Source organism: Balaenoptera musculus, chromosome X, assembly GCF_009873245.2.
Source record: "Balaenoptera musculus isolate JJ_BM4_2016_0621 chromosome X, mBalMus1.pri.v3, whole genome shotgun sequence".
Taxonomy (NCBI): domain Eukaryota; kingdom Metazoa; phylum Chordata; class Mammalia; order Artiodactyla; family Balaenopteridae; genus Balaenoptera; species Balaenoptera musculus.
The window spans coordinates 40938468-40963970 of record NC_045806.1 but is presented as its reverse complement, the minus strand read 5'-3'; the positions used below and the strand labels follow the sequence as shown (position 1 = coordinate 40963970).

At 37.8% G+C, this 25503-nt stretch overlaps 1 protein-coding gene across 6 annotated transcripts in view; it reads right to left on the bottom strand.

The window, feature by feature from the left end:
• Positions 1 to 25503, bottom strand: part of JADE3 (jade family PHD finger 3) — a 162623-nt gene that overhangs the window by 30079 nt on the left and 107041 nt on the right. For all 6 annotated transcript variants that reach the window (XM_036839628.1, XM_036839629.1, XM_036839631.1 and 3 more), the window contains 2 exons: positions 24664 to 24821; positions 2253 to 2443 (listed from right to left, as the gene is read on the bottom strand). In XM_036839628.1, the coding sequence (XP_036695523.1) occupies positions 2253 to 2443; positions 24664 to 24821 (349 nt within the window). The remainder of the gene's footprint in view (positions 1 to 2252; positions 2444 to 24663; positions 24822 to 25503) is intronic.

Below are 25503 nucleotides of genomic sequence, written 5' to 3'. Positions count from 1 at the left end.
AGCACACATATATTTATTCTAACAGCTTATAAACTCAGGAGTACTTCTCAAAGTGATCCAAAACAAATTTATCCAAATACACCACTTCATCTGCAATATAAGATCCTAAGGAACTTTGGAATTCCGCATAAACTACCTTTTCAATGTTGTAGCTACTTATGAAACCAAAAACTACTCAGGTAGTATGTTTAATTTTTCCAGCCAAGACAAATTACACTTTTTTTTTTCCTGGAGTGAAGGAGTATAGTGTCTGGTTATAAGAGCACTTGGATTCAAATTCCAATTTGACCTCACATTGGTTATATAAGCTTTGACAAGTTATTTACCCTCTTTAGGGCTTAGCTTCCTTATCTATAAAAATAAGGATAATAATACCAAACTCATTGATTTCTTGTGAGGCAGAGATGAGATCATGTTCATACATTGCTTAGTATAGTGACTGGTATGCAGTAAGCACTCAACTTTTAGAATTCCTTAATCTGAATAAAAAACATGCTTAAGTTAATATTGTTTTTGAAAGTTTATTTTAAGCTCTTAGAACCTTACTACAATATCATTCACTCAAAAGGAATGCTGGAGATAAGGCAATCCTTTTTTTAAAACTCATCCAAGCCTAAATGCAATGTGGTATCCTGGATGGGATCCTGGAACAGAAAAAGGTCATTAGTGGAAAAACTGGTGAAATTCCAATAAAGTCTGGAACTTAGCTAATAGTACTGTACCTGTGCTGGTTTCTTAGCTTTGACAAATGTATCATGGTAAAGTGAGATGTTAACATGAGGCGAAACAAACTGCGTGAGGCGTATATGGTAACAGTATTAAAAATGCAACTTTTCTTGAAAGCTAAAACTATTTCAAAAAATTTTTTGAAAGCTTATTTTAAAAAAACTTATCCAAAGGGAATTAACTGCAAAATACCAAAGGGACTTGGTTATAAGGCAGTGTCATGTTGAAGGCAGCACTGTAGTCACTATAGTGTATATGGATGCTGTATGGTTCATAAACGCAACTGTACATTGAGCCATCGATCCACTTGATTATGCCCTCATACTCTCATTTTCCCTTTCTGTCAGTCTTTTATTCCCTTCTCTTTGTGGTTCCCGCCCTAAATTTTTTTGACCCCTCTCTTTCCTCTTAGAAGGCAGAACAAGAGAAGACATAAAACAGAATGTTTTAAAAAGCAAGGAGTTAGTATTGGTTACTGGCAGAATAACTATCACCATCATGCCAAACTGGATTTAGTATAATTTTAATTTTGTATTCACATGCATTCAGATACCAACCTCAAAAGAAAGAAAGAAAGAAAAAAAAGGGAAGAAGAGGAAAACCACTGATCCTTGTTGTACTAACAATGAACAAATGTGATTCAAACAAAAACAAAATCAAATGTATCCTTTACCATATCTCATACAGAGAGTTAAAAACCACCCAGTTTCACAGGACCACTTGGACCTAAACACTGTTTAGGCTGAAGACAGGTCAAAAGGAACTGTGTGTAAGTATAAGGTGAGTTTCCTTTCAGCCTAGGATTTCCGAGCATTGCCGGTATGGTACCGTACGGCACACGTTTACTTTAAAATTACTACTGTGTTTACTACGAGGTTTTTTATTTGCTTGTTTTTGCTTCATTTTATTCTATTTTTTGAGAGTAGCATGACAACTCTAGAACTCACTGGAGGTAGCTAAGAACTGCTTTGGGGTTGTTTTGCCCTAGGCCTGCCATTCTTCTTCCAGGCAGCAAAATACAAGTCCTGCATTAAGGCATCCTGGTCACATCAACCTGTCAGTTGCAGTGCTGCTGCCTAATGCTGAAGTTGCAGTTTCTCTCCATCAGGTGGAGATGTCAAGGTGCCACTACCCTTGGCCCTGCTCACTGATCATGGTACTTTTCAGGGCCGAACGAGGAACCAGTCTCAGAATCCTTCTCAACCAGAAGTCCAATCAGCCATGACCAATCTCACACTCACAACTGGGAAATGGCCAAGTGAAACCTACATGCCGTCCCTGATCTGTGACATTCACCATGAACAAGGAAAGACAAGGTCAGATTTAAATATTACTGCTCTACTTCAATATATTTATGCATTTCAGGAAATGCCTCATTAAGATTAAGATTAAAGAGAAAAATAAATGAAGAGCCCAGAAAAGAAAGGAAGCCACAAAATGAAAGCAAGTTAAAATGGTCCTGACAACTTTTTAAAAAAATCACAAATCAAGTCAAGGAACAAGTTACTTGTGAGGAAACAACTTACCCATTTCTGCGAGGTTTTCATTGAGTTCCTGGAGCCAGAAGATGTCCATGTCATCTAGGTCATAGCGGCACACGGATGCCGCCAGCTCCATGATGTTGATGTAGCCAGGCTCTGCGGTCTCTGGGCTGGAGCAGTGGATGTACTTCCGGGGTCGGATAAATAGGACCTCCTTTACCTTGTCAGCTACAATCCTAGAAAAGCAAAAGAAAGGCACTGATAACAATCAACAAATGACAGATTCCAGGCACTGACTGGATGGGCCCAACAGCACTCAGGCCATACAGTGGAGCTGAATGTTCTCCCTTCCCACCCTGGGGAAATCCCCTGCTCTGCCAACTGAGAGGCATGACAGATCCCTTTCGAGAAAGCAAATGGTTCTACAAATCCAGCTTTGTTATTTGCTGTGAATACTCTGACTGCTAATAAAATGTTTCATTTACCCTTTTGGCTCCTAGGCCCCTACTACCATTCCTTCTAATAAAATGTTGCATTGTGCGTTCTTGGTGCCATGGCCACCACATTTATTTAGAAGGGGAACCAGCAGGAGGGGTTATACCTGTACAAAGGCACAGCCAGATTACATACCAAAGATATATTTTAGCTAAACTCATGATTTTCTGCCATGGAGGCCATACTGGATGGTGGTAAAGAGCATAGGCTATAGACTCACACAAACCTGTTTTTTACTGCCACTCACTCGCATGGTGATCTTGGGCAATTACTTAATTTCTACAAAGTTCAGTTTTCTTAGCTAAAAAGTAAGGACGATAATCATAAATTATGATATAATAGTATCAAACTTATAGGGTTATGACGATTATATGAAATAAAATACATAAAGTGCTTAGTAAAGTGTATAGTAAAAAACAGATGATCAATAATGCCAGTGTTATTTATATATCTCTTATTATTTTTACTATTTATGTAGATGAGTTAAAGCCAAGAGGCCATGGATTTATACAAACTTAAGGCATTTCCCAACCATAAATGATAGTGACTATAAGTCTGAGTCAGGATAACACGATGGGATGAAAGATTCCCATTCTTCCACCAAATTATCTACCAGGCCTGAGCAAACCCATTATTTCCCCAAACCCCTCCTGACACTTAAGAGCCCAAGGCAAGGAAACCAAGCAAGGGAAGAAACAGAAATTTCTCATACCAATGACTCGTTCTACAATGAATGTTCTAGATACTACATGAAGCATCAGAAAATGTAACCAAGAGGAAATCTGAATTATTAGTCCCTGGAAATTTTAAAGAACAGGGTAGGCCATCTAAAAAAGAGAGAAAGAGGGTAATCAAAGAATACCTAGAAACAAATGACAATGAAAACACAACAACCCAAAACCTATGGAATGCAGCAAAAGCAGTTCTAAGATGGAAGTTTACAGCAATACAATCCTACCTCAAGAAACAAGAAACATCTCAAATAAACAACCTAACCTTACACCTAAAGCAATTAGAGAAAGAAGAACAAAAAACCCCCAAAGCTAGCAGAAGGAAAGGAATCATAAAGATCAGATCAGAAATAAATGAAAAAGAAATGAAGGAAACAATAGCTAAGATCAATAAAACTAAAAGCTGGTTCTTTGAGAAGATAAACAAAACTGATAAACCATTAGCCAGACTCATCAAGAAAAAAGGGAGAGGACTCAAATCAGTAGAATTAGAAATGAAAAAGGAGAAGTAGCAACTGACACTGCAGAAATACAAAGGATCATGAGAGATTACTACAAGCAAGTATACGCCAATAAAATGGACAACCTGGAAGAAATGGACACATTCTTAGAAAAGCACAACCTTCTGAGACTGAACCAGGAAGAAAGAGAAAATATGAACAGACCAATCACAAGCACTGAAATTGAAACTGTGATTAACAATCTTCCAACAAACAAAAGCCCAGGACCAGATGGCATCACAGGCGAATTCTGTCAAACATTTAGAGAAGAGCTAACACCTATCCTTCTCAAACTCTTCCAAAATATAGCAGAGGGAGGAACACTCCCAAACTCATTACACGAGGCCACCATCACCCTGATACCAAAACCAGACAAAGATGTCACAAAGAAAGAAAACTAAAGGTCAATATCACTAATGAACAGAGATGCAAAAATCCTCAACAAAATACTAGCAAATAGAATCCAACAGCACATTAAAAGGATCATATACCATGATCAAGTGGGGTTTATCCCAGGAATGCAAGGATTCTTCAATATACGCAAATCAATCAATGTGATATACCATATTAACAAATCGAAGGATAAAAACCATATGATCATCTCAACAGATGCAGAAAAAGCTTTCGACAAAATTCAACACCCATTTATGATAAAAACCCTGCAGAAAGTAGGCATAGAGGGAACTTACCTCAACACAATAAATATGACAAACCCACAGCCAACATAGTTCTCAATGGTGAAAACCTGAAACCATTTCCACTAAGATCAGGAACAAGACAAGGTGCCCACTCTCACCACTATTTTTCAACATAGTTTTGGAAGTTTCAGCCACAGCAATCAGGGAAGAAAAAGAAATAAAAGGAATCCAAATCAGAAAAGAAGAAGGAAAGCTGTCACTGTTTGCAGATGACATGATACTATACACAGAGAATCCTAAAGACTCTACCAGAAAACTACTAGAGCTAATCAATGAATGTGATAAAGTTGCAGGATACAAAATTAATGCACAGAAATCTCTCGCATTCCTATACACTAATGATGAAAAATCTGAGAAAGAAATTAAGGAAACACTCCCATTTACCACTGCAACAAAAAGAATAAAATACCTAGGAATAAACCTACCCAGGGAGACAAAAGACCTGTATGCAGAAAACTATAAGACGTGGATGAAAGAAATTAAAGATGATACCAACAGATGGAGAGATATACCATGTTCTTGGATTGGAAGAATCAACATTGTGAAAATGACTATACCACCCAAAGCAATCTACAGATTCAATGCAATCCCTATCAAACTACCAATGGCATTTTTCACAGAACTAGAACAAAAAATTTCACAATTTGTATGGAAACACAAAAGACCCTGAACAGCCAAAGCAATCTTGAGAAAGAAAAACGGAGCTGGAGGAATCAGGCTCCCTGACTTCAGACTATACTACAAAGCTACAGTAATCAAGACAGTATGGCACTGGCACAAAAACAGAAATATAGATCAATGGAACAGGACAGAAAGCCCAGAGATAAACCCATGCACATATGGTCACCTTATCTTTGATAAAGGAGGCAAGAATATACAGTGGAGAAAAGACAACCTCTTCAATAAGTGGTGCTGGGAAAACTGGACAGCTACATGTAAAAGAATGAAATTAGAACACTCCCTAACACCATACACAAAAATAAACTCAAAATGGATTAAAGACCTAAATGTAAGGCCAGACACTATCAAACTCTTAGAGCAAAACATAGGCAGAACACTCTATGACACAAATCACAGCAAGATCCTTTTTGACCCACCTCCTAGAGAAATGGAAATAAAAGCAAAAATAAACAAATGGGACCTAATGAAACTTCAAAGCTTTTGCACAGCAAAGGAAACCATAAACAAGACGAAAAGACAACCCTCAGAATGGGAGAAAATATTTGCAAATGAAGCAACTGACAAAGGATTAATCTCCAAAATATACAAGCAGCTCATGCAGCTCAATATCAAAAAAAACAAACAAGTCAATCCAAAAATGGGCAGAAGACCTAAACAGTCATTTCTCCAAAGAAGATATACAGATTGCCAACAAACACATGAAAGAATGCTCAACATCACTAATCATTAGAGAAATGCAAATCAAAACTCCAGTGAGGTATCACCTCACACCAGTCAGAATGGCCATCATCAAAAAATCTACAAACAATAAATGCTGGAGAGGGTGTGGAGAAAAGGGAACCCTCTTGCACTGTTGGTGGGAATGTAAATGGATACAGCCATTATGGAGAACAGTATGGAGGTTCCTTAAGAAACTAAAAATAGAACTACCATACGACCCAGCAATCCCACTACTGGGCATATACCCTGAGAAAACCATAATTCAAAAAGAGTCATGTACCAAAATGTTCATTGCAGCACTATTTACAATAGCCAGGACATGGAAGCAACCTAAGTGTCCATCGAGAGATGAATGGAAAAAGATGTGGCACATATATACAATGGACTATTACTCAGCCATAAAAAGAAACAAAATTGAGTTACTCGTAGTGAGGTGGATGGACCTAGAGTCTGTCATACAGAGTGAAGTAAGTCAGAAAGAGAAAAACAAATACTGTATGCTAACACATATATATGGAATCTAAAAAAAAAAAAAAAAAAAAAAGTTCTGAAGAACCTAGGGGCAGGACCGGAATAAAGATGCAGACGTAGAGAATGGACTTGAGGACATGGGGAGGTGGAAGGTTATGCTGGGACGAAGTGAGAGAGTGGCATGGACTTATGTATACTACCAAATGTAAAACAGATAGCTAGTGGGAAGCAGCTGCATAGCACAGGGAGATCAGCTCGGTGCTTTGTGACCATCTGGAGGGATGGGATAGGGAGGGTGGGAGGGAGACGCAAGAGAGAGAGGATATGGGGATATATGTATTTGTATAGCTGATTCACTCTGTTATAAAGCAGAAACTAACAGACCACTGTAAAGCAATTATACTCCAATGAAGATGTTAAAAAATTATAATAAAAAAGAGAGAAAGGGACTTCCCTGGTGGTGCAGTGGTTAAGAATCCACCTGCCAATGCAGGGGACACGGGTTCAAGCCCTGGTCCGGGAAGATCCCACATGCCGTGAAGCAACTAAGCCCGTGCGCCGCATCTACTGAGCCTGCCTCTAGAGCCTGTGAGCCACAACTACTGAGCCCGTGTGCCACAACTACTGAAGCCCGTGTGCCTAGAGCCTGTGGTCCGCAACAAAGTGAAGCCACCACAATGAGAAGCCTGTGCACCGCAATGAAGAGTCGCTCCGGCTCTCTGCAACTAGAGAAAGCCCACGTGCAGCAATGAAGACCCAACGCAGCCAAAAATAAAGAAAGAAATTAATTAATTAAAAATAAAAAAGAGAGAAAGAAATAGATATATGTGTCATCATAAAATAATGAAAATTGTTTCTCTGGAAGTCTTCTGGAGCTTCTAGGGTTACTATGTATGTACAAGGATTCATAAACATAAATGTATTCATAAGAATACATATAAATATATATAGAGGCATAGTCCACCCTATAATTTTAGATTGAATATTTCCTCCTAAGCATTCTTCCAAATGCTTATGATTCCAAATAATGCATGTGGAATAAAGTTAATAACTACACACATTTGCATATTTTAATTTTTCTACCATATGGAGTTTTAAAAAGCCAACAACAACAAAGTATTTGAGGAAAAAAGTGGAACTCTAAATATTAATTGAAGCTAAAAATTTGGGAACTGCTATCAGAGGCCTGCTTCCAACTGAAATGAACCCAACCGAAAAGGACAAGACATGCATATGAATTCTCCAGAGACTATGAGATTAAATATGCTGCACTTTTTGGTGCATGGCTTATGAGGTAATTATAGAATATCTATTTTTTTTCAAGATTTATCTTTTTCTAAAAGGAAGAATATTTTGCTTAATTATTCATCTTAATTGCCTCAAATTCTATGTGGAACAAGGTAGACTATAAATGTTCTTGATTTAAACTAATACATTTATTAAGCTTCTGGAAGAAAACAAAGGGGAATATCTTTATGACCTCGGGATAGACAAAGATATTTTAAATAAGACACAAAAGCCATTAACCTCTGAGACTGAAAAACGTGTTTATCAACAATGTATAATACACTTTTACAAATCAATTAGAAAACAACAGAGAAGTCAATTAAAAACTGGGCAAGAAACCTGAATAGACACTTCACAAATAAGGCTATCCAGATGGTGGTTCTCGACCTCATGAGTTAACACGGAAATGCAAATTGAAATCATAATCACCATTACCTGCCAGAATGGCTAAACTTGAAAAGACTGACCAAAAATTGAAGATACTAAGTGCTTGTAAGGAAATGGAGCAAATCGACCACTGCTGCTGGGAGTGTGAATTGGTACAATCATTTTGGCAAACTATTTGGCAGCAGATATTATGGCTGAACATGTGCATACCTTATGACCTAGCAAAGCCACTCCTAGGAATATACTTAACAAAAAAGTACACATATGTATCCTAAAAGATGTATAAAAATGTCCATATTAGCATTTTTCATAATAGCTGAAAACTGAAAGCAACCCAAATATCTATCAAAAGCAGAATGGATAAATGAAATGTGGTATATCACACAATGGAATATGACACAGAAGTGAAACTTAATGAAATGCTCCAGGCAATAGCATGGATGAATCTCACAACCATAATGATGAACAAAACAATCCAGTCTCAGTATGAAGGTTAAAAACTGGCAAAACTGTCACCTATGGTGAAGGAAGTCAGTGGGGAGGAGCAGAAGGAGGGCTTCTGGGGTGCTGGTAATGTTCTATTTCTTGATCTGGGTGTCAGTTAAGCAAGTGTATTTAATTCATGAAAACTGAGTTATACAGTTATGCATTAGTTATCTTTCTGTGTGTATATTTCAATGCAAAATTTATAACAATGATGATGATGTTATCTCACTCATCTTTCATATGTATCTTGAACTAAAGGTCTGAATCTAAGGACTGAGCCTATGACAATAAAAAAAATTATAGGCCGAAACAGTAATACCAAAGGCAAGGAAATACATGGGTAAAAGGTGGTTAATACGCACTCACAAGGAGAAATTCTTATAACGATAGAGGGAAGGTCTATGAGAATAAATGAAAAAATATTACTTTGGGGTTTTGTAAGATGCAGCTTTAACATCTTCAAGTACACATAACATTGCTATAGCTGGAGGAAATCCCAGGATCATCCCTCAGTGATTTTCTTCTCTGGCCACTATACACTTGGTAGAGGGACACTCTTTGAATGGTCACCAGACCACTGAATAAGTCAGCAAAAGCTCACAAGCCTAGAGATATGAGCAATTTTGTTAGAGTAATGTAGTAAGTGCAGTTTTCAATTTGGATACTTGAGTGTAAACGAATGTTGTAGTAACTTTCTGGATGACTGATTTTGGTGAAAGGACCCACAACCACACCTGCTTAGCCTCATAGAAAGAAAGCCTATCCACCTGTTCCTCAGGGTAGGTCAGCTACTTCTAGCCCATGTGAACACTCCTGTGACACTGAGGAGGCAAAAAAAAAGAAGCTGCAACCACTCTAAGCCGTCCTACAGCCTCTTCCAGTGTCTTATGCACAGTGAGTCTTCAGTGTGTCTTCAGTTGATCTAAATATTTAACAGGTAGAGACTATGCTTCATTTCCTAATGAGTGGATCAGAATCATCTGTGAATAGCATAGGAATTGCACAAATACCACAACATCATGGATTTTTAAAGGCTTGAAATAAGTGCCTTAGAAGCTAACTAAACAGGAGGACCTTATAATAATATCTCTAGGAGTAGTTTCCCAAGATGCCCCTTGTTAATCTTGCCACTCTGCTTCTCCACAAGACTCCATGCCTCATTTATGAAACAAAAGACAATTACAACCTCTGTGACAGATGGTATTTTAAAAATTCCACACGCTCTTCTACAATGTGACTCTCCCACTGCCCCATCAAGTGGTGAAGTCTATTTCCCCTCCTTTTGAACCAGGAAGGGCATGTGACTGTTTCCACCAACAGAATACAGCAGAAGTGACGCTATGAGAATTGCAAGGCTGGGTCATAAAAGGGAAAACAGCTTCATCTTTTTGCTGGAACACGTGCATGTGGACCCCTGTGTCTGAGGCCTGTAGAGAGTCTGCCTATGCTGAGGTTGTCATGCTATGAGGAAGCCAAACCAAATGGAGAGGCCATGTGCAATCTTTATGTCATCCCAGCCCAGGTGGCAGACATGTTAGTGAAAGCCTTTAGATGATTCCAGCCCCCAGCCGCTGAGTCACCCCCAAACTTCAAGTCTTCCTAGACGAGGCCCTAGACATAGTAGAACAGAGACTAGCCACCCCCACTGTGCCCTGTCTGAATTCCTGACCCACAGAACCTATAAGTATAAAAACATGGTTGCTTGATGCTAAGTTTGGGGGCAACAGTAACTGGAAAAACAATTTATACAGCAATAGTAACTGGAAAAGCTACCAAAAGACTGCTTTAAACTTTAAATAAGATAAATGTGTGTATAAAAGTGCTCTTTATTGATTCTCATAATTGAAAGCAAAATGGTAGACTGCTGCTGCCTAAAATGGAATGGGAAAGGAGGTGTGTGAAGAGTGGGGCAAGGAGAGTGGGGGAGGTGAGAGAAGCATGATGATGAAATATAGCAGTGGAGTGGGAGGCAGGCTTGTGCTCCCATTTATCATTAGGGGCCATTCTTCCTTTGACTTACTATATGAAATCTGATATATTTTGAAAAGTAGAACCAAGGGGATCTCCTTTGATACTGAATATGGGGTATGAGGCAATAAAGAATCACAGATGACTCAAGGAATTTTGGCCTGAAAGACTGAACAGGAAGAATGAATCTGCTATTAGTTAAATGTAGAAAATTACAGGTGGAACTAGTTTGGGAAGAACATCACTAGTTCAGTTTGGGACACTTTAAGTCTGAGATGTCTATTGGACACCCAAGCAGAAACATTGCATTGGTAGTTACATATTTGAGTCTGGAGTTTAGTGAAGAAAGTACTGCTCTCCAAAACCCAGTTAGTCCAACATTTACATTCCAAGGAGAACTAGGCCTCTCTGGATATCTAACCATCCTCTCTTCCAGTATCACTAATGACTCAGAAGTATATGATAATATATTGTTAAGTGAGAAAAGCAAGTTACAGAATGTTCCCATTTATTTGTACATACATATGTACATGTTGTATAAGCATATATATTATACAGTTAATATTTGTATTCTGATTATTTTTGTTTTTACAGTAAATCAATAATTCATCTACAATTTAAAAATCATATACACATACATGATAAATATAACATTAACCACTTATGTGTAATATAACTTATAATGCATGCTTCCTTTTAACCAAACATGAAGCATTGCTTTCCTTCCATTGGAACCTTACTGTGAAAGAAACTAATTTAAATATACAAATGGGGCTTCCCTGGTGGCGCAGTGGTTGAGAATCTGCCTGCCAATTCAGGTGACACGGGTTCGAGCCCTGGTCTGGGAGGATCCCACATGCCGCGGAGCAACTGGCCCCGTGAGCCACAATTGCTGAGCCTGCGCGTCTGGAGCCTGTGCTCCGCAACAAGAGAGGCCGCGATAGTGAGAGGCCCGCGCACCGCGATGAGGAGTGGCCCCCGCTTGCCACAGCTAGAGAAAGCCCTCGCACAGAAACGAAGACCCAACACAGCCATAAATAAATAAATAAATAAATAAAATTAAAAAAATATATATACAAATGAACACAAAACGAAACAAAACAAAAACTATCTGAAACTTGTTTATCATTGATGAGCATCAAAATCATCCACGGTCTAACTAAAAAACATGTAATGGGGTTAACATCATCTTTATTTGTTGAACTTACTTCAAAAAATTCCTTGTGGTAATGAAAAGGCTTATTTAAACAACTGTAACTTACAGCGCAAGCTGGCTCCATTTCAGAATTCTCTGTACCCCTCCCCTCAATCACCATGTACGTATATGCACTACACTACCCTAAACTAAGGGACAAGAGAATAGCAGAAAGGATAATGGAACAGAGAGGAAAGCCTAACCTGAAAGCTGGAACAAAAACTCTAAAAGGATTTGCTCCACCTACTCTGTTGTATCTTATTTCACCCCTTTTCAGTTTTAGCACCCAAGAATCAGGTCAATTAATTTATATACATCCAAAATTACTTCTGTAAGTTCATTAGGAAATAAAATTCTGAAGCATTTTGACAATCTTGTGGATTAGGTAATAAATAAAAAGCAAGTGCTTAGTTTTACTAGTATTTAAGTTTCTCTAGCTGGTTGATTAATCTGTCTGTAGGCAATAAGACAAGTAACTCAAATACAAACATTACAAATATTACTATTGTGATGGATTGAAGACAGTCACAAATCCTTTGATAGTCCTTCTGTTGAGAGGTAGGGTCTATTTCCCTCCGCTTCAGTCTGGGAGCTCTCTGCAACTGCTCTAATAAAATATGGTGGAAGTAATACTGTGACATTTTCTGAGTGCAGGCCTTGAGACTGGCACCTTCCACTTCTTTTTTTTTTTTTAACCAAAATTATAATTATTATAATTGCGGGATTATCACACATAAATGCATTTATATTTACTGTAGAAGAAACTGCACATTTTCAACAATGCTTTGAATTCAGCTAAATTTGGTAACAAAATGTTGTTACATAAAATGAGTGTCAATATTCCTTTGATCTCAACTACAGGGTCAAGTAATCCCCTAGGGAAAACAGACTGAAGTTCAATGCTTACACATAAAAAATTCAGGGGATTTGGGCTTTGAAGAGTATGAGGTTTTTGTTGTCTTGACTAGTGCTTCTAGATTTTTAGTAAGACTTTTCCATTCTCTACTTTCTCTTTATGTTTGATATACAATCTAATGCTTGTGAGTATTTTCAAAGCTTTGGTAGTTTTAAATTTCTTGTAAATCTGATAATCAAACTTCATTTACATTGATTTCTTAGAAAAAAAAATTCTATCCAGGTTCAAGCACAACAGTAAAAATGAGCTAGTAACAGTCTTTTTTGCCATAATATTGGACTTTGCATATTATTTTAAAATTATATAGCTTCCAAAAAGAATGGCACCCTTATTCCCTCCTTTGCCCCCAAAAAGAAGTTAGCTAAACATCTAGATTTTCATAAATTGCAAAAAATGAGGCACAGAAGCTAATTATGCTTAAAAAAAAGAATATGTAAATAATTTATCTGGCTTATATCAACATTTTCATATTCTGGATCTGACAGTTTTGTGTAAGCAGTAAAGTTAGTGTTGTCTCCTCCTGATTAATATAGATAAAAATTTTTTTAAAATGTCATTTATTAAGTGGACTAAAAATGAGAGGTAGGGTGGGAAGGAAAAGCAGGAGCTGAGGACACAAGTGTTAGGCTGACTCTCAGTTTCCTTTTTGATAATTTTTAAAAAACACGGAATTCCTTCTCTACTTTGTGTTGCCTGAGAACCACTATGGTTTTGTAAAGTCTATAACAGTAATTACATTTAATCACCACGAGTACATTTGTTTTAAGCCTATAAATACTATGTTAGTAACCCTAAACTATCTCCATTGGCTTATTTGTAAAAAGAAATATATTTATATTCTTACAAAGTTAACGCTGAGGACTGAGGAAAGGGAACGAGAAGCAGTGTTTAATCACAGTTTCTCTGGACTCAGTAACCAGACTGGGGTCTTGCTCAAGCCACCTGGTCAAGCAGTGTCTGAGGAAGAGTCATAGGAGGGAGAGATGATGAAATTGCTGCTGCTGGAGAGCCACCTTCCACTTCTTATCGCTTAGAAAACTCACTCTTGGAGCCCAGAGCTGCCAGGTAAGAAGTCAGACTATCCTGACCATGTGGACAGGTCCTAAGACTAAATGGGAATCTGGGCAGTACAGATCATAGCATCAACTACAGGGTTACAGTGGTGAATAAAAGCAGTAAAGTTCTGGGACTTCCCTGGTGGCACAGCAGTTAAGACTCCAAGCTCCCAATGCAAGGGGCCTGGGTTCGATTCATGGTCAGGAAACTAGATCCCACATGCATGCCGCAACTAAGAGTTCACATGCCACAACTAAGGAGCCAGTGACCCGCAACTAAAGGAGCCTGCAAGCCGCAACTAAGGAGCCCACCTGTCACAACTAAGGAGCCCACATGCCGCAACCAAGGAGTCCACCTGCCACAACTAAGACCAGGCGCAACCAAAATAAATAAATAAATCAATAATCAGTAAGGTTACTCTGAGACTGAACCAGGAAGAGAGAGAAAATATAAACAGACCGATCACAAGCACTGAAATTGAAATTGTGATTTAAAATCTTCCAACAAACAAAAGCCCAGGACCAGATGGATTCACAGGCGAATTCTATCAAACATTTAGAGAAGAGCTAACACCTATCCTTCTCAAACTCTTCCAAAATATAGCAGAGGCAGGAACACTCCCAAACTCATTACACGAGGCCACCATCACCCTGATACCAAAACCAGACAAAGATGTCACAAAGAAAGAAAACTAAAGGCCAATATCACTAATGAACAGAGATGCAAAAATCCTCAACAAAATACTAGCAAACAGAATCCAACAGCACATTAAAAGGATCATATACCATGATCAAGTGGGGTTTATCCCAGGAATGCAAGGATTCTTCAATATATGCAAATCAATCAATGCAATACACCATATTAACAAATCGAAGGATAAAAACCATATGATCATCTCAACAGATGCAGAAAAAGCTTTCGACAAAATTCAACACCCATTTATGATAAAAACCCTGCAGAAAGTAGGCATAGAGGGAACTTACCTCAACACAATAAAGGCCATATATGACAAACCCACAGCCAACATCGTTCTCAATGGTGTAAAACTGAAACCATTTCCACTAAGATCAGGAACAAGACAAGGTGCCCACTCTCACCACTATTTTTCAACATAGTTTTGGAAGTTTCAGCCACAGCAATCAGGGAAGAAAAAGAAATAAAAGGAATCCAAATCAGAAAAGAAGTAAAGCTGTCACTGTTTGCAGATGACATGATACTATACATAGAGAACCCTAAAGACTCTACCAGAAAACTACTAGAGCTAATCAATGAATGTGATAAAGTTGCAGGATACAAAATTAATGCACAGAAATCTCTTGCATTCCTATACACTAATGATGAAAAATCTGAGAAAGAAATTAAGGAAACACTCCCATTTACCACTGCAACAAAAAGAATAAAATACCTAGGAATAAACCTACCTAAGGAGACAAAAGACCTGTATGCAGAAAACTATAAGATGTGGATGAAAGAAATTAAAGATGATACCAACAGATGGAGAGATATACCATGTTCTTGGATTGGAAGAATCAACATTGTGAAAATGACTATACCACCCAAAGCAATCTACAGATTCAATGCAATCCCTATCAAACTACCAATGGCATTTTTCACTGAACTAGAACAAAAAATTTCACAATTTTTTATGGAAACACAAAAGACCCCGAACAGCCAAACCAATCCTGAGAAAGAAAAACGGAGCTAGAGGAATGAGGCTCCCAGACTTCAGACTATACTACAAAGCTACAGTAATCAAGACAGTATGGTACTGGCACAAAAACAGAAATACAGATCAATGGAACAGGACAGAAAGCCCAGAGATAAACCCATGCACATATAGTCACCTTATCTTTGATAAAGGAGGCAAGAATATACAATGGAGAAAAGACAGCCTCTTCAGTAAGTGGTGCTGGGAAATCTGGACAGCTACATGTAAAAGAATGAAATTAGAACACTCCCTAACACCATACACAAAAATAAACTCAAAATGGATTAAAGACCTAAATGTAAGGCCAGACACTATCAAATTCTTAGAGGAAAACATAGGCAGAACACTCTATGACACAAATCACAGCAAGATCCTTTTTGACCCACCTCCTAGAGAAATGGAAATAAAAACAAAAATAAACAAATGGGACCTAATGAAACTTCAAAGCTTTTGCACAGCAAAGGAAACCATAAACAAGATGAGAAGACAACCCTCAGAATGGGAGAAAATAGGCAAATGAAGTAACTGACAAAGTATTAATCTCCAAAATATACAAGCAGCTCATGCAGCTCAATATCAAAAAAAACAAACAAGCCAATCCAATAATGGGCAGAAGACCTAAATAGCCATTTCTCTAAAGAAGATAGATTGCCAACAAACACATGAAAGGATGCTCAACATCACTAATCATTAGAGAAATGAAATAAAAACTCCAGTGAGGTATCACCTCACACCAGTCAGAATGGCCATCATCAAAAAATCTAGAAACAATAAATGCTGGAGAGGGTGTGGAGAAAAGGGAACCCTCTTGCACTGTTGGTGGGAATGTAAATTGATACAGCCACTATGGACAACAGTATGGAGGTTCCTTAAAAAACTAAAAATAGACCTACCATACGACCCAGCAATCCCACTACTGGGCCTATACCCTGAGAAAACCATAATTCAAAAAGAGTCATGTACCAAAATGTTCATTGCAGCACTATTTACAATAGCCAGGACATGGAAGCAACCTAAGTGTCCATCAACAGATGAATGGATAAAGAAGATGTGGCACATATATACAATGGAATATTATTCAGCCATAAAAGGAAATGAAATTGAGTTATTTGTAGTGAGGTGGATGGACCTAGTGTCTGTCATGCAGAGTGAAGTAAGTCAGAAAGAGAAAAACAAATACCGTATGCTAACACATATATATGGAATCTAAGAAAAGAAAAATGGTTCTGAAGAACGTAGGGGCAGGACAGGAATAAAGACGCAGATGTAGAGAATGGGCTTGAGGACATGGAAAGGGAGAAGGGTAAGCTGGGATGAAGTGAGAGAGTGGCATTGACATATATACACTACTAAATGTAAAACAGATAGCTAGTGGGAAGCAGCTGCATCACACAGGGAGATCAGCTCGGGGCTTTGTGACCACCTAGAGGGGTGGGATAGGGAGGGTGGAAGGGAGACACAAGAAGGAGGGGGATATGGGGATATATGTATATGTATAGCTGATTCACTTTTTTATACAGCAGAGACTAACACACCAGTGTAAAGCAATTATACTCCAATAAAAATGTTAAAAAAGAAATCAGTAAGGTTCTTGTGCTCATGCAGCTTTGAGTTCGTAATACCACTACCAAGGAGTAACAGAGAAATGCTAATGTGTTCACCAAACCATGTTTCTTTTTCCATCTAGGCACATAGCAAGACTGCATTCCCCAGTATCCTTTGCAGTTAGGTGGGCCATGTGAATGAGTTCTGGCTAATGGCATATGTGTGGATAATCCACTTCAAAACCTAGCCCCCCTCCAAATCTACCTGTATAACCCTCCATGCTGCCTTTTCTTTTCCTGCAGACTGGATTTAGAAGTTTGGGGGTGGAAAAGGGAGTGGGAAAAGATCTGGCAGACAGAGGAGTCACTCATAAAAAGAGCCTGAGTCCCTGAATGCCTATGTCGGGCAGAGATGACCCACATCCCAAACCCACACTGGATGGAGACATGTGCAAAAAATAAAACCTTCACTGTGTTAAGTTGCTGAGACTTCCGGAGATGTTTGTTATAGCAGTTGGCCTATCCTGACTAATACATACATAATGGTAAAAAATTATTTCCCAATATTTTCATGTATGTTTCCACTTAAGTAACTATTTTGTTACATTAGATTCATTCTTAAATTTCTCTAACAGATTTATATTTTAGAATATTTTCTCCAGAGATATCCATCAGTAGAAAATAACTAACCAATGAGGTTTTAATTTTACTAAAACTAACACAGAGGAGTCAACCCAAAATAATATATTAAAAGATTTTTGTTTTTACATTCTGATACTTTTCATATGCTATTGTGAACTGCTATAACATTCTTTATTAAAAATATTTAGCACAGGTTTCCCTGGTGGCACAGTGGTTAAGAAGCCGCCTGCCAATGCAAGGGACATGGGTTCGAGCCCTGGTCCAGGAATATCCCACATGCCATGGAGCAACTAAGCCCGTGTGCCACAACTACTGGGTCTGCGCTCTAGAGCCCGCGAGCAACTACTAAGCTCATGCGCCACAACTACTGAAGCCCACGTGCCTAGAGCCCATGCTCCGCAACAAGAGAAGCCACCACAATGAGAAGCCTGCACACCGCAACGAAGAGTAGCCCCTGATTGCCTCAACTAGAGAAAACCCGTGTGCAGTAACAAAGACCCAATGCAGCCAAGAATAAAATAAATTAAAAAAAAATTATCACAAAATCAAGGAATGTCATCATGCTTTTAATGCACACTGACAATTTTTCAAATTTGGAAGGCAGGAAGAATTTTTACAATTGAATAATTATTAGTGAACATTTATTTTTATACGAAGGTAATACACTATCGTTATTTTAAATCTGAAAGCAATCGTTGCAAGGGTTTGCTATGAAACATTTACATTTGTTTAGATTTGGCAGTTATGTCAGAAGAAAATACTTTTATTTGTGGCTTTTAAGAATAAAGCTACATCTTTTAATTTCAAAAACTAAGTATTCTCTCAATAGTGTAAATAACCAAACTTTTACCAGGCACCTCCTTAACTTCTACAAAGTTTGTAATCTATGAAAAAAACCCAACAAAGATATAAAAAAGAAACACTAACATAAAAAGTTGTAAAATTAACCAATAAAAAAGGAACATATATGGTATTTTCCCATATAGTGGGAAAAAGTAACATATTTGGACAGAGTGAAGCATGAAGTAGAGAAATTAGCATCTCAGTTCAAAGTAGGAAAAACTTTTGAAAAGTCACCTTAGTAGATTTGTGAAAGGAGATTTAAAAAGATGGAACTGAGATTTCTTGGTGATTCAAGAACTATGTTTTCTTTCATAGCAGCCTGGTGGAACCAAGGTGGGTAAGGTTGGGATAATATAGTGTCCATTGCTTTCAAAACGGGAGCTGCTCAACAGATGGAGCTGGGACACATGGATATCCACAAGCAAAAGAATGAAGTTAGACCCCTAACACCTCCTGCCATACACAAAAATTAACTTCAATGGATCAAAGACCCAAATGTAAGAGTTTTATAAAACTACAGAATTCTTAGGAGAAAACATAGGTATAAAACTTCACGATCTTGGTTTAGGCAATGATTTCTTAGATATGACACCAAAAGGACAAGCAACCAAAAGAAAAAAAATAGATAAACTGAACTTCATCAAAATTAAAAACTTTTGTGCCTCAAAGGACACCATCAATGAAGTGAAAAGACAACCCACAGAAAGGGAGAAATGATTTGCAAATCATATATCTGATAAAAAAAAACCTGTATCTAGGGACCTCCCTGGTGGTCCAGTGGTTAAGACTCTGCACTCCCAAGGCAGGGGGCCTGGGTTCGATCCCTGGTCAGGGAACTAGATCCCGTATGCTGCCGCTAAGAGCCTGCACGCCGCAACTAAAAGATCCCACATGCCGCAACTAAAGATCCTGAACGGGGCAACAAAAATCCCGCGTGCCACAACTAAGATCCGGTGCAGCCAAATAAATAAATAAATAGATAAATATTTTTTAAAAACCCCTGTATCTAGACTATGTAAAGAACGTTTACAATTCAACAATAAAAAGACAAATAGCCCAATTTTTCTAATGGGCAAAAGATGTGAATAATTTCTCCAAAGAAGAGATATATATAGGAGGTATGCATCGAAGCACCAAGTAAAAATGGGATATTCTAGAACTGCTGGTCAGGGGACTTTGTTACCCTTTTCACTAAGGGTTAGATTTTCAGCAGCCAAAGGCAGCCATTCCAAAGTGAATGTGATAGAACATAGAGGTGAACTGAGATGATTCACTTTGCAGTTTGAACAGTAGTGTTTCACAGGAAGGGAAAAAAGATCAACCTTGTATTTTTCTGACCACATAAAGGCTTCTTCTCTTTGTAATAAAGTAGAAAAGCTCTCTTCCAAAAAGAATATACAACTGGCTAATAAGCACATGAAGAAAAGATGCTCAACATCATTAGCCATCAAGCAAATGCAAATCAAAACCACAATGAGATATACTTCATACCTACTAGGATGGCTACAATAAAAAATACAGACAATAACAAGTGTTGGTTAGGATGTGGAGAAAATGGAATCCTCATACAATGCTGGTAGGAATGTACAGTTGATCTTTGAACAAGACAGGGGTAATGGGCACTGACACTTCATGCAGTCAAAAATTCACATATAATTTACAGTTGGCCCTCCATATCTGTGGTTCTGGATCTGTGGATTCAACCACCCACAGACTGTGTAGTACTGTAGTATTTACTATTGAAAAAAATCCACATATAAGTGGACCTGCACAGTTCAAACTCATGTGGTTCAAGGGTCAACTATAATATCTTTTGGTTGTTTGCTAATTTTCTTTCCTAACACCCACCCGCTTTCCTCTTTCCTTCCTTCGTCCTATTCTCCTTACAATAGTAAATGTATATTGAAAACCTACTATTTGACAGTAAGGGTTCTGCTCTTGGGTAGCTTATAGTCACATTTGTTGTCTTTCTTCCTTTTCTCTTCTAATCACATACTGTTGTGCCTTCATGTGCCCACTACCACATTTTATTACCATCTATACACTCCTTTATTTGTGATGATTGTTTATATATTTAAATATATATTTATAATTACATATATGGATGATACTTTTATTAACATTATTGAGGTAAAAATGACATATTAAGCTGCATATATTTAAAATGTACAAATTAACAAGTTCCAACACACATATAAATTTGTGCAACCAGAACTACAACCAAGATAAGAAATATATCCATCACCTCTAAAAGTTTCCTTGTACCCTCCTGCTCCACTGGCCACTTCCAAAAAAACCACTGATCTGCTATCACTAAAGCAGGTAGTCCTCGCTTTGCACAGTGGTACTGTACGGTAAAAATGACTGTGCAAACTGAAACTGTGAAAAGCAACCTTAATAATCAATGGGGAAAACTGTGATTGTTCAGTGACCTTTAAAATTTTTGTCAAAGCATTTTACTCTCTTACTGTTGGCTATAACTATATAGGGAAATAAAAAATAGTAAAACCAATATGTATTTAATACACTATAATTTGAAACACTGAGAATTTAAACTCTTTTATCTCTTGTAAAAACTTATCAAGAGTACAGTGCTTGACTCCTTCTTTTAATTACAAAATTTATGACACAGAGCAAGCACCTTTTCTATGTCTTGGCAAGTTGTCATACTCCTTTATGAACTTGGATCAGTTTCCAACATTTGTCTTTTGTGCTTTGACTGTTGAAAAATTTTCTGAGAGTTCCATTAATGTGCAGTTTTTTTCTGGCATCATTTTCTCTGGGGCATCTTCATTCTTTTCATCACAATCACTTTCTTTATGTCCATAAGTTTGCCTTCATTAAGTTCCTCTAGCTGCATATCTAGTTCCTCTCAAACTGCAACAGTGTATCCACGTTCCCATGGTCAACTATTTATTCTATAACTACATTTAGTTTGATTCAGATTTCTCTTCCAGTATCATCACTTTTTATTTCTTTAAATGTTTGGAAGAATTTTCCAGTGAAAGCATCTGGGCCTGGAGGTATTTTTAGGGAGAGTTTTTAATTACAAATTCAATTTCATTAATAGTTATGGGGCTCTTCAACTGATTATTTCACACTGGGTAAGTTGTGGTAATGTGTTCAGGTAACCATCAGGAAGGCAGGAAAAAGAAAAGAGAGAAATAAAAAACAGAGAACACACACATACACACATAATAAAATAAAATGGCAGACTTAAGCCCTAACATATCAATAATTACATTAAGTGTAAATGGTCTAAACCCATTAAAAGTCAGAGGTTGGCAGAATGGATTAAAAAACATGATCCAAATATACGCTATCTACCAAAAACACACTTAAAATATAAGCATATAAGTAGGTCAAAACTAAAATAATGGAGAAAGATATACAATGCAAACATTTCTCAAAAGAAAGCAAGAGTGACAACATTAATATCAGATTAAGTAGCCTTCATAGCAAAGAAAATTACCAGAGACAGGGAGGAATATTACATAATGAAGAAAGGATCAATCCACCAACAAAACATAGCAATAGTAAATGTATGTGCACCAAACAACAGGGCTGCAAAATATTTGAAACAAAAACTGATTGAACTGAAAGGAGAAAAACACAATTCCCCGATTATAGCTGGAGACTTCAACCTCTGTCAGTAAGTGACAGGACAGAAAATCACCCAGATATAGAAGAACTCAACACCATCAACTAACAAGATTGAACTGACATTTACAGAGTATTCCACTCAGCAGCAGCAGCACAGGCATTGTTTTCAAGCACCCACGGAACATGTACCATGATAGACTGTATCCTGGGTCATAAAATAAACCTCAACAAATTGAAACAAATTGGAATTATACAGAGTGTTCTCTAATACAATGGAATCAAAACTAGAAATCAGTAATAGAGAGATAAGAAAATATCCAAATAAAGTAAAAACCACACTTTTAAATAAAAGAAGTCCCAAGGGAAAAAAAGAAGAAGGTGAAAGAAGTCTCAAAGGAAAAAATACACTAAAGTCAATGAAATAAAAATACAACACACCAAAATTTGTGGGACATAGCTAAAGCAGTGATGAGAGGGAAATTTTTAACACTAAATGCTCATATTGTAAAGAAGAAACATCTCAAATCAATAAGCTAAGCTCCCAATTCAAGAAACTAGAAGAAGAAGAGCAAAATAAATCCAAAGCAACTAAAATAATTGAAGTAATAGATAAGAGCAGAAATAAATTAAAAACAGAAAAGATAATGAAACAAAAAGATGGCTTTGTGAAAAGGTCAGTAAAAATGACCAACCTATAGCAAGTAAAAAAGGAGATAAAAATTGCCAATATCAGGTATGAAAGAGGGGATACTATTGTTTCATTTGCTTTAAGTGTACTCATAATTGCTCACTGAAGCATTTTTATGATGGCTGCTTTTAAATCTTTGTTAGACAATTCTAATATCTCTGTCAACTTGGTACTGGCATCTACTGATTATCTTTGTTCAAGTTGAGATCTTCCTAGTTTTTGATATGAGTGATTTTTTTCACTGGAGACTGGACATTTTGGGGATTATGCTATGAGACTCTGGATCTTCTTTAAACCTTTTGTTTTGACTGGCTTCCTCTGACACTGCTCTGGATGGAGATCAGGTTGCGGGGGATATCACCTCATCACTGCCAGGTGATTGTATATGTCTTGGTTCACCATTTGGCCTGTGTTGACATCTGGGGCAGGGACTCTTTGTTACTACTGGGTGAGGCTGAGAGTTCTGGCTTCCCATTAGGCCTCCACTGATACCTCCTTTGCTGGGATTGATAAGAGCACCTTACTACTGCTCCCTATGTGGCCTCCACTGATACCACGGGGTGGGGGAAGCAGGTGTCCTCATTACCTCTAAGGAGTGGTGAAAGTCTCCTCTGATAGTACGATAGATGGGAGGGAGAGGGATGCATCATTACTGCTGGTTTAAGGTGGAAGTCTAGGCTCCCCAGTTACTGCAACAGTATATAAAAATACTGACAGTAAGGACATGAAAATGCCTGACTCCTATGTTCATTCATGATGCTGTTGTGATTTCTAGGAGGATGCTGGCAATGATGATGAACTAGTGAGGGTCAGTAAGTGTATTGGGCAAGACTGTGAAGTTTTCCTTAACAGAACACAGACAGTCTCTCTGTGGGTGGGACAGCCTGGGCTTGGGTTTTTAGAAGTGATTTGACAAGCATTTCTGGAATATGACTAAGACCTAAGAACCTGATGCTAGGGGCCGAGAATTCAAGAATGTGGTCTCTAACCTTTAAGAACCTAATATGTACTAGAAATAGATAGCTATACAATGAGATGTACCATTTCTCATAGTAACCAGCAGGTCCCACCAGCCCCTTTATCTGATTCTATTCCTTCCCTTTCCTTCCTTCCCTCACTCACTCAAACTTATACCAAGCATTTTATTTCATGCTGGCCTTTGTGCAAAGCACTGGGAACACAAAGACTAGTAAGAAAAAATGGCTTCCAAAACCAGTCATTACTCTTGAGGAGCTAAACTTACTACTTCCTCTGTCAGAAAAGTCCTCTCCTACTTAAACTTTCTTCTCAAGTCTTTGCAAATGAAGGCTGTGTGCTTATGGTCAACCCAATTATTCCAGTTATCCCCTTTCATTTGGGTTTATGCATTTTACAAACTCTGTATGTTTTGGCCCTCTGTTTACAGATGCTATCACTATGAAGCCCCTATTAAAATGAAGCAACTTGTCATGGCGTTATATATTAATAGGGTTATTATGGGGTTATGTAATTAATGCTCTGCTTCTCTTCAAAGGCTAATTAATAAATGTTACTGATTATTGTGTCAGACTGGGAAATCTTGGTCTCCAAAACCTTATCATAATTTCAGACTGGACTTCAAACAGTTTTATCCTGTGAATAGGTACATATATGATCCCTAAATAAATGAGCTTGACTTCAACTACTGACCTATCCTAGCCTGGTATAATCTGCCATTGGTCTGAGTGAATTGCTGAACATGGTATGTGACTTTGCATTATAAATGTTTAATTAGCCACTCAAAGTCTCTCCTGAAGCAGCACACAGATAACCATAAAAGCATTCATCCCCTAAATCAAAGATACAAGCATGAAAATACCTGAGGGAAGGCTGTGGAACAGTGTCTGGACTGGCTGGTACCTGGACTCCCTTTTCCCATTCTTCCTTCCATGTATCCGCAAAGAGGTAATAGCTGTCAGGATTAATATGGTGAGAGTCTGGAAGTTTCATCGCACTGATAAGGTCCTTCCGGAATACCTGGGAAGACATTGCATACACCTTGAGAAGATCATCACTATGGAACTAACACCATTTAATGTTCTCCTTTTAAAAAGACCATCCCCACCCACTCTGCACTTCAACAAGAGAGACGTCTCTTAACTTTGTAAATGGCCAGATCAACTTCTATTTGTAAAGAGTCTGAAGTATTGACAGGGAAGCCAGCTTGTTCTGGATTTAATAAAGAGTAAAGGGGTACTTCCTGAATTATTTTCCTGGGCTCCTTGAATTTAAATCAACAATACAGGTTACTCTTAAAGAGTCTGCGTAAAACAAACAATCCTTAACTCTCTCAAATTAAGCAACAAGTATCCTATGATAACTTATAATCCAGAGGAATGGATAAAGAAGATGTGGTACGTATATACAATGGAATACTACTCAGCCATAAAAAGGAATGAAAGTGGGTCATTTGTAGAGATGTGGATGGACCTAGAGAGTGTCATACAGAGTGAAGTAAGTCAGAAAGAGAAAAGCAAATATCGTATAATAACATACATATGTGGAATCTAGAAAAATGGTATAGATGATCTTATTGCGAGACTGGGATTGACACGTATACATTATTGGTACTATGTATAAAATGGACAACTGATGGGAAAATGCTGTATAACACAGGGAACTCACCTAGTGCCCTGTGGTAACCTAAATGGCAGGTAAG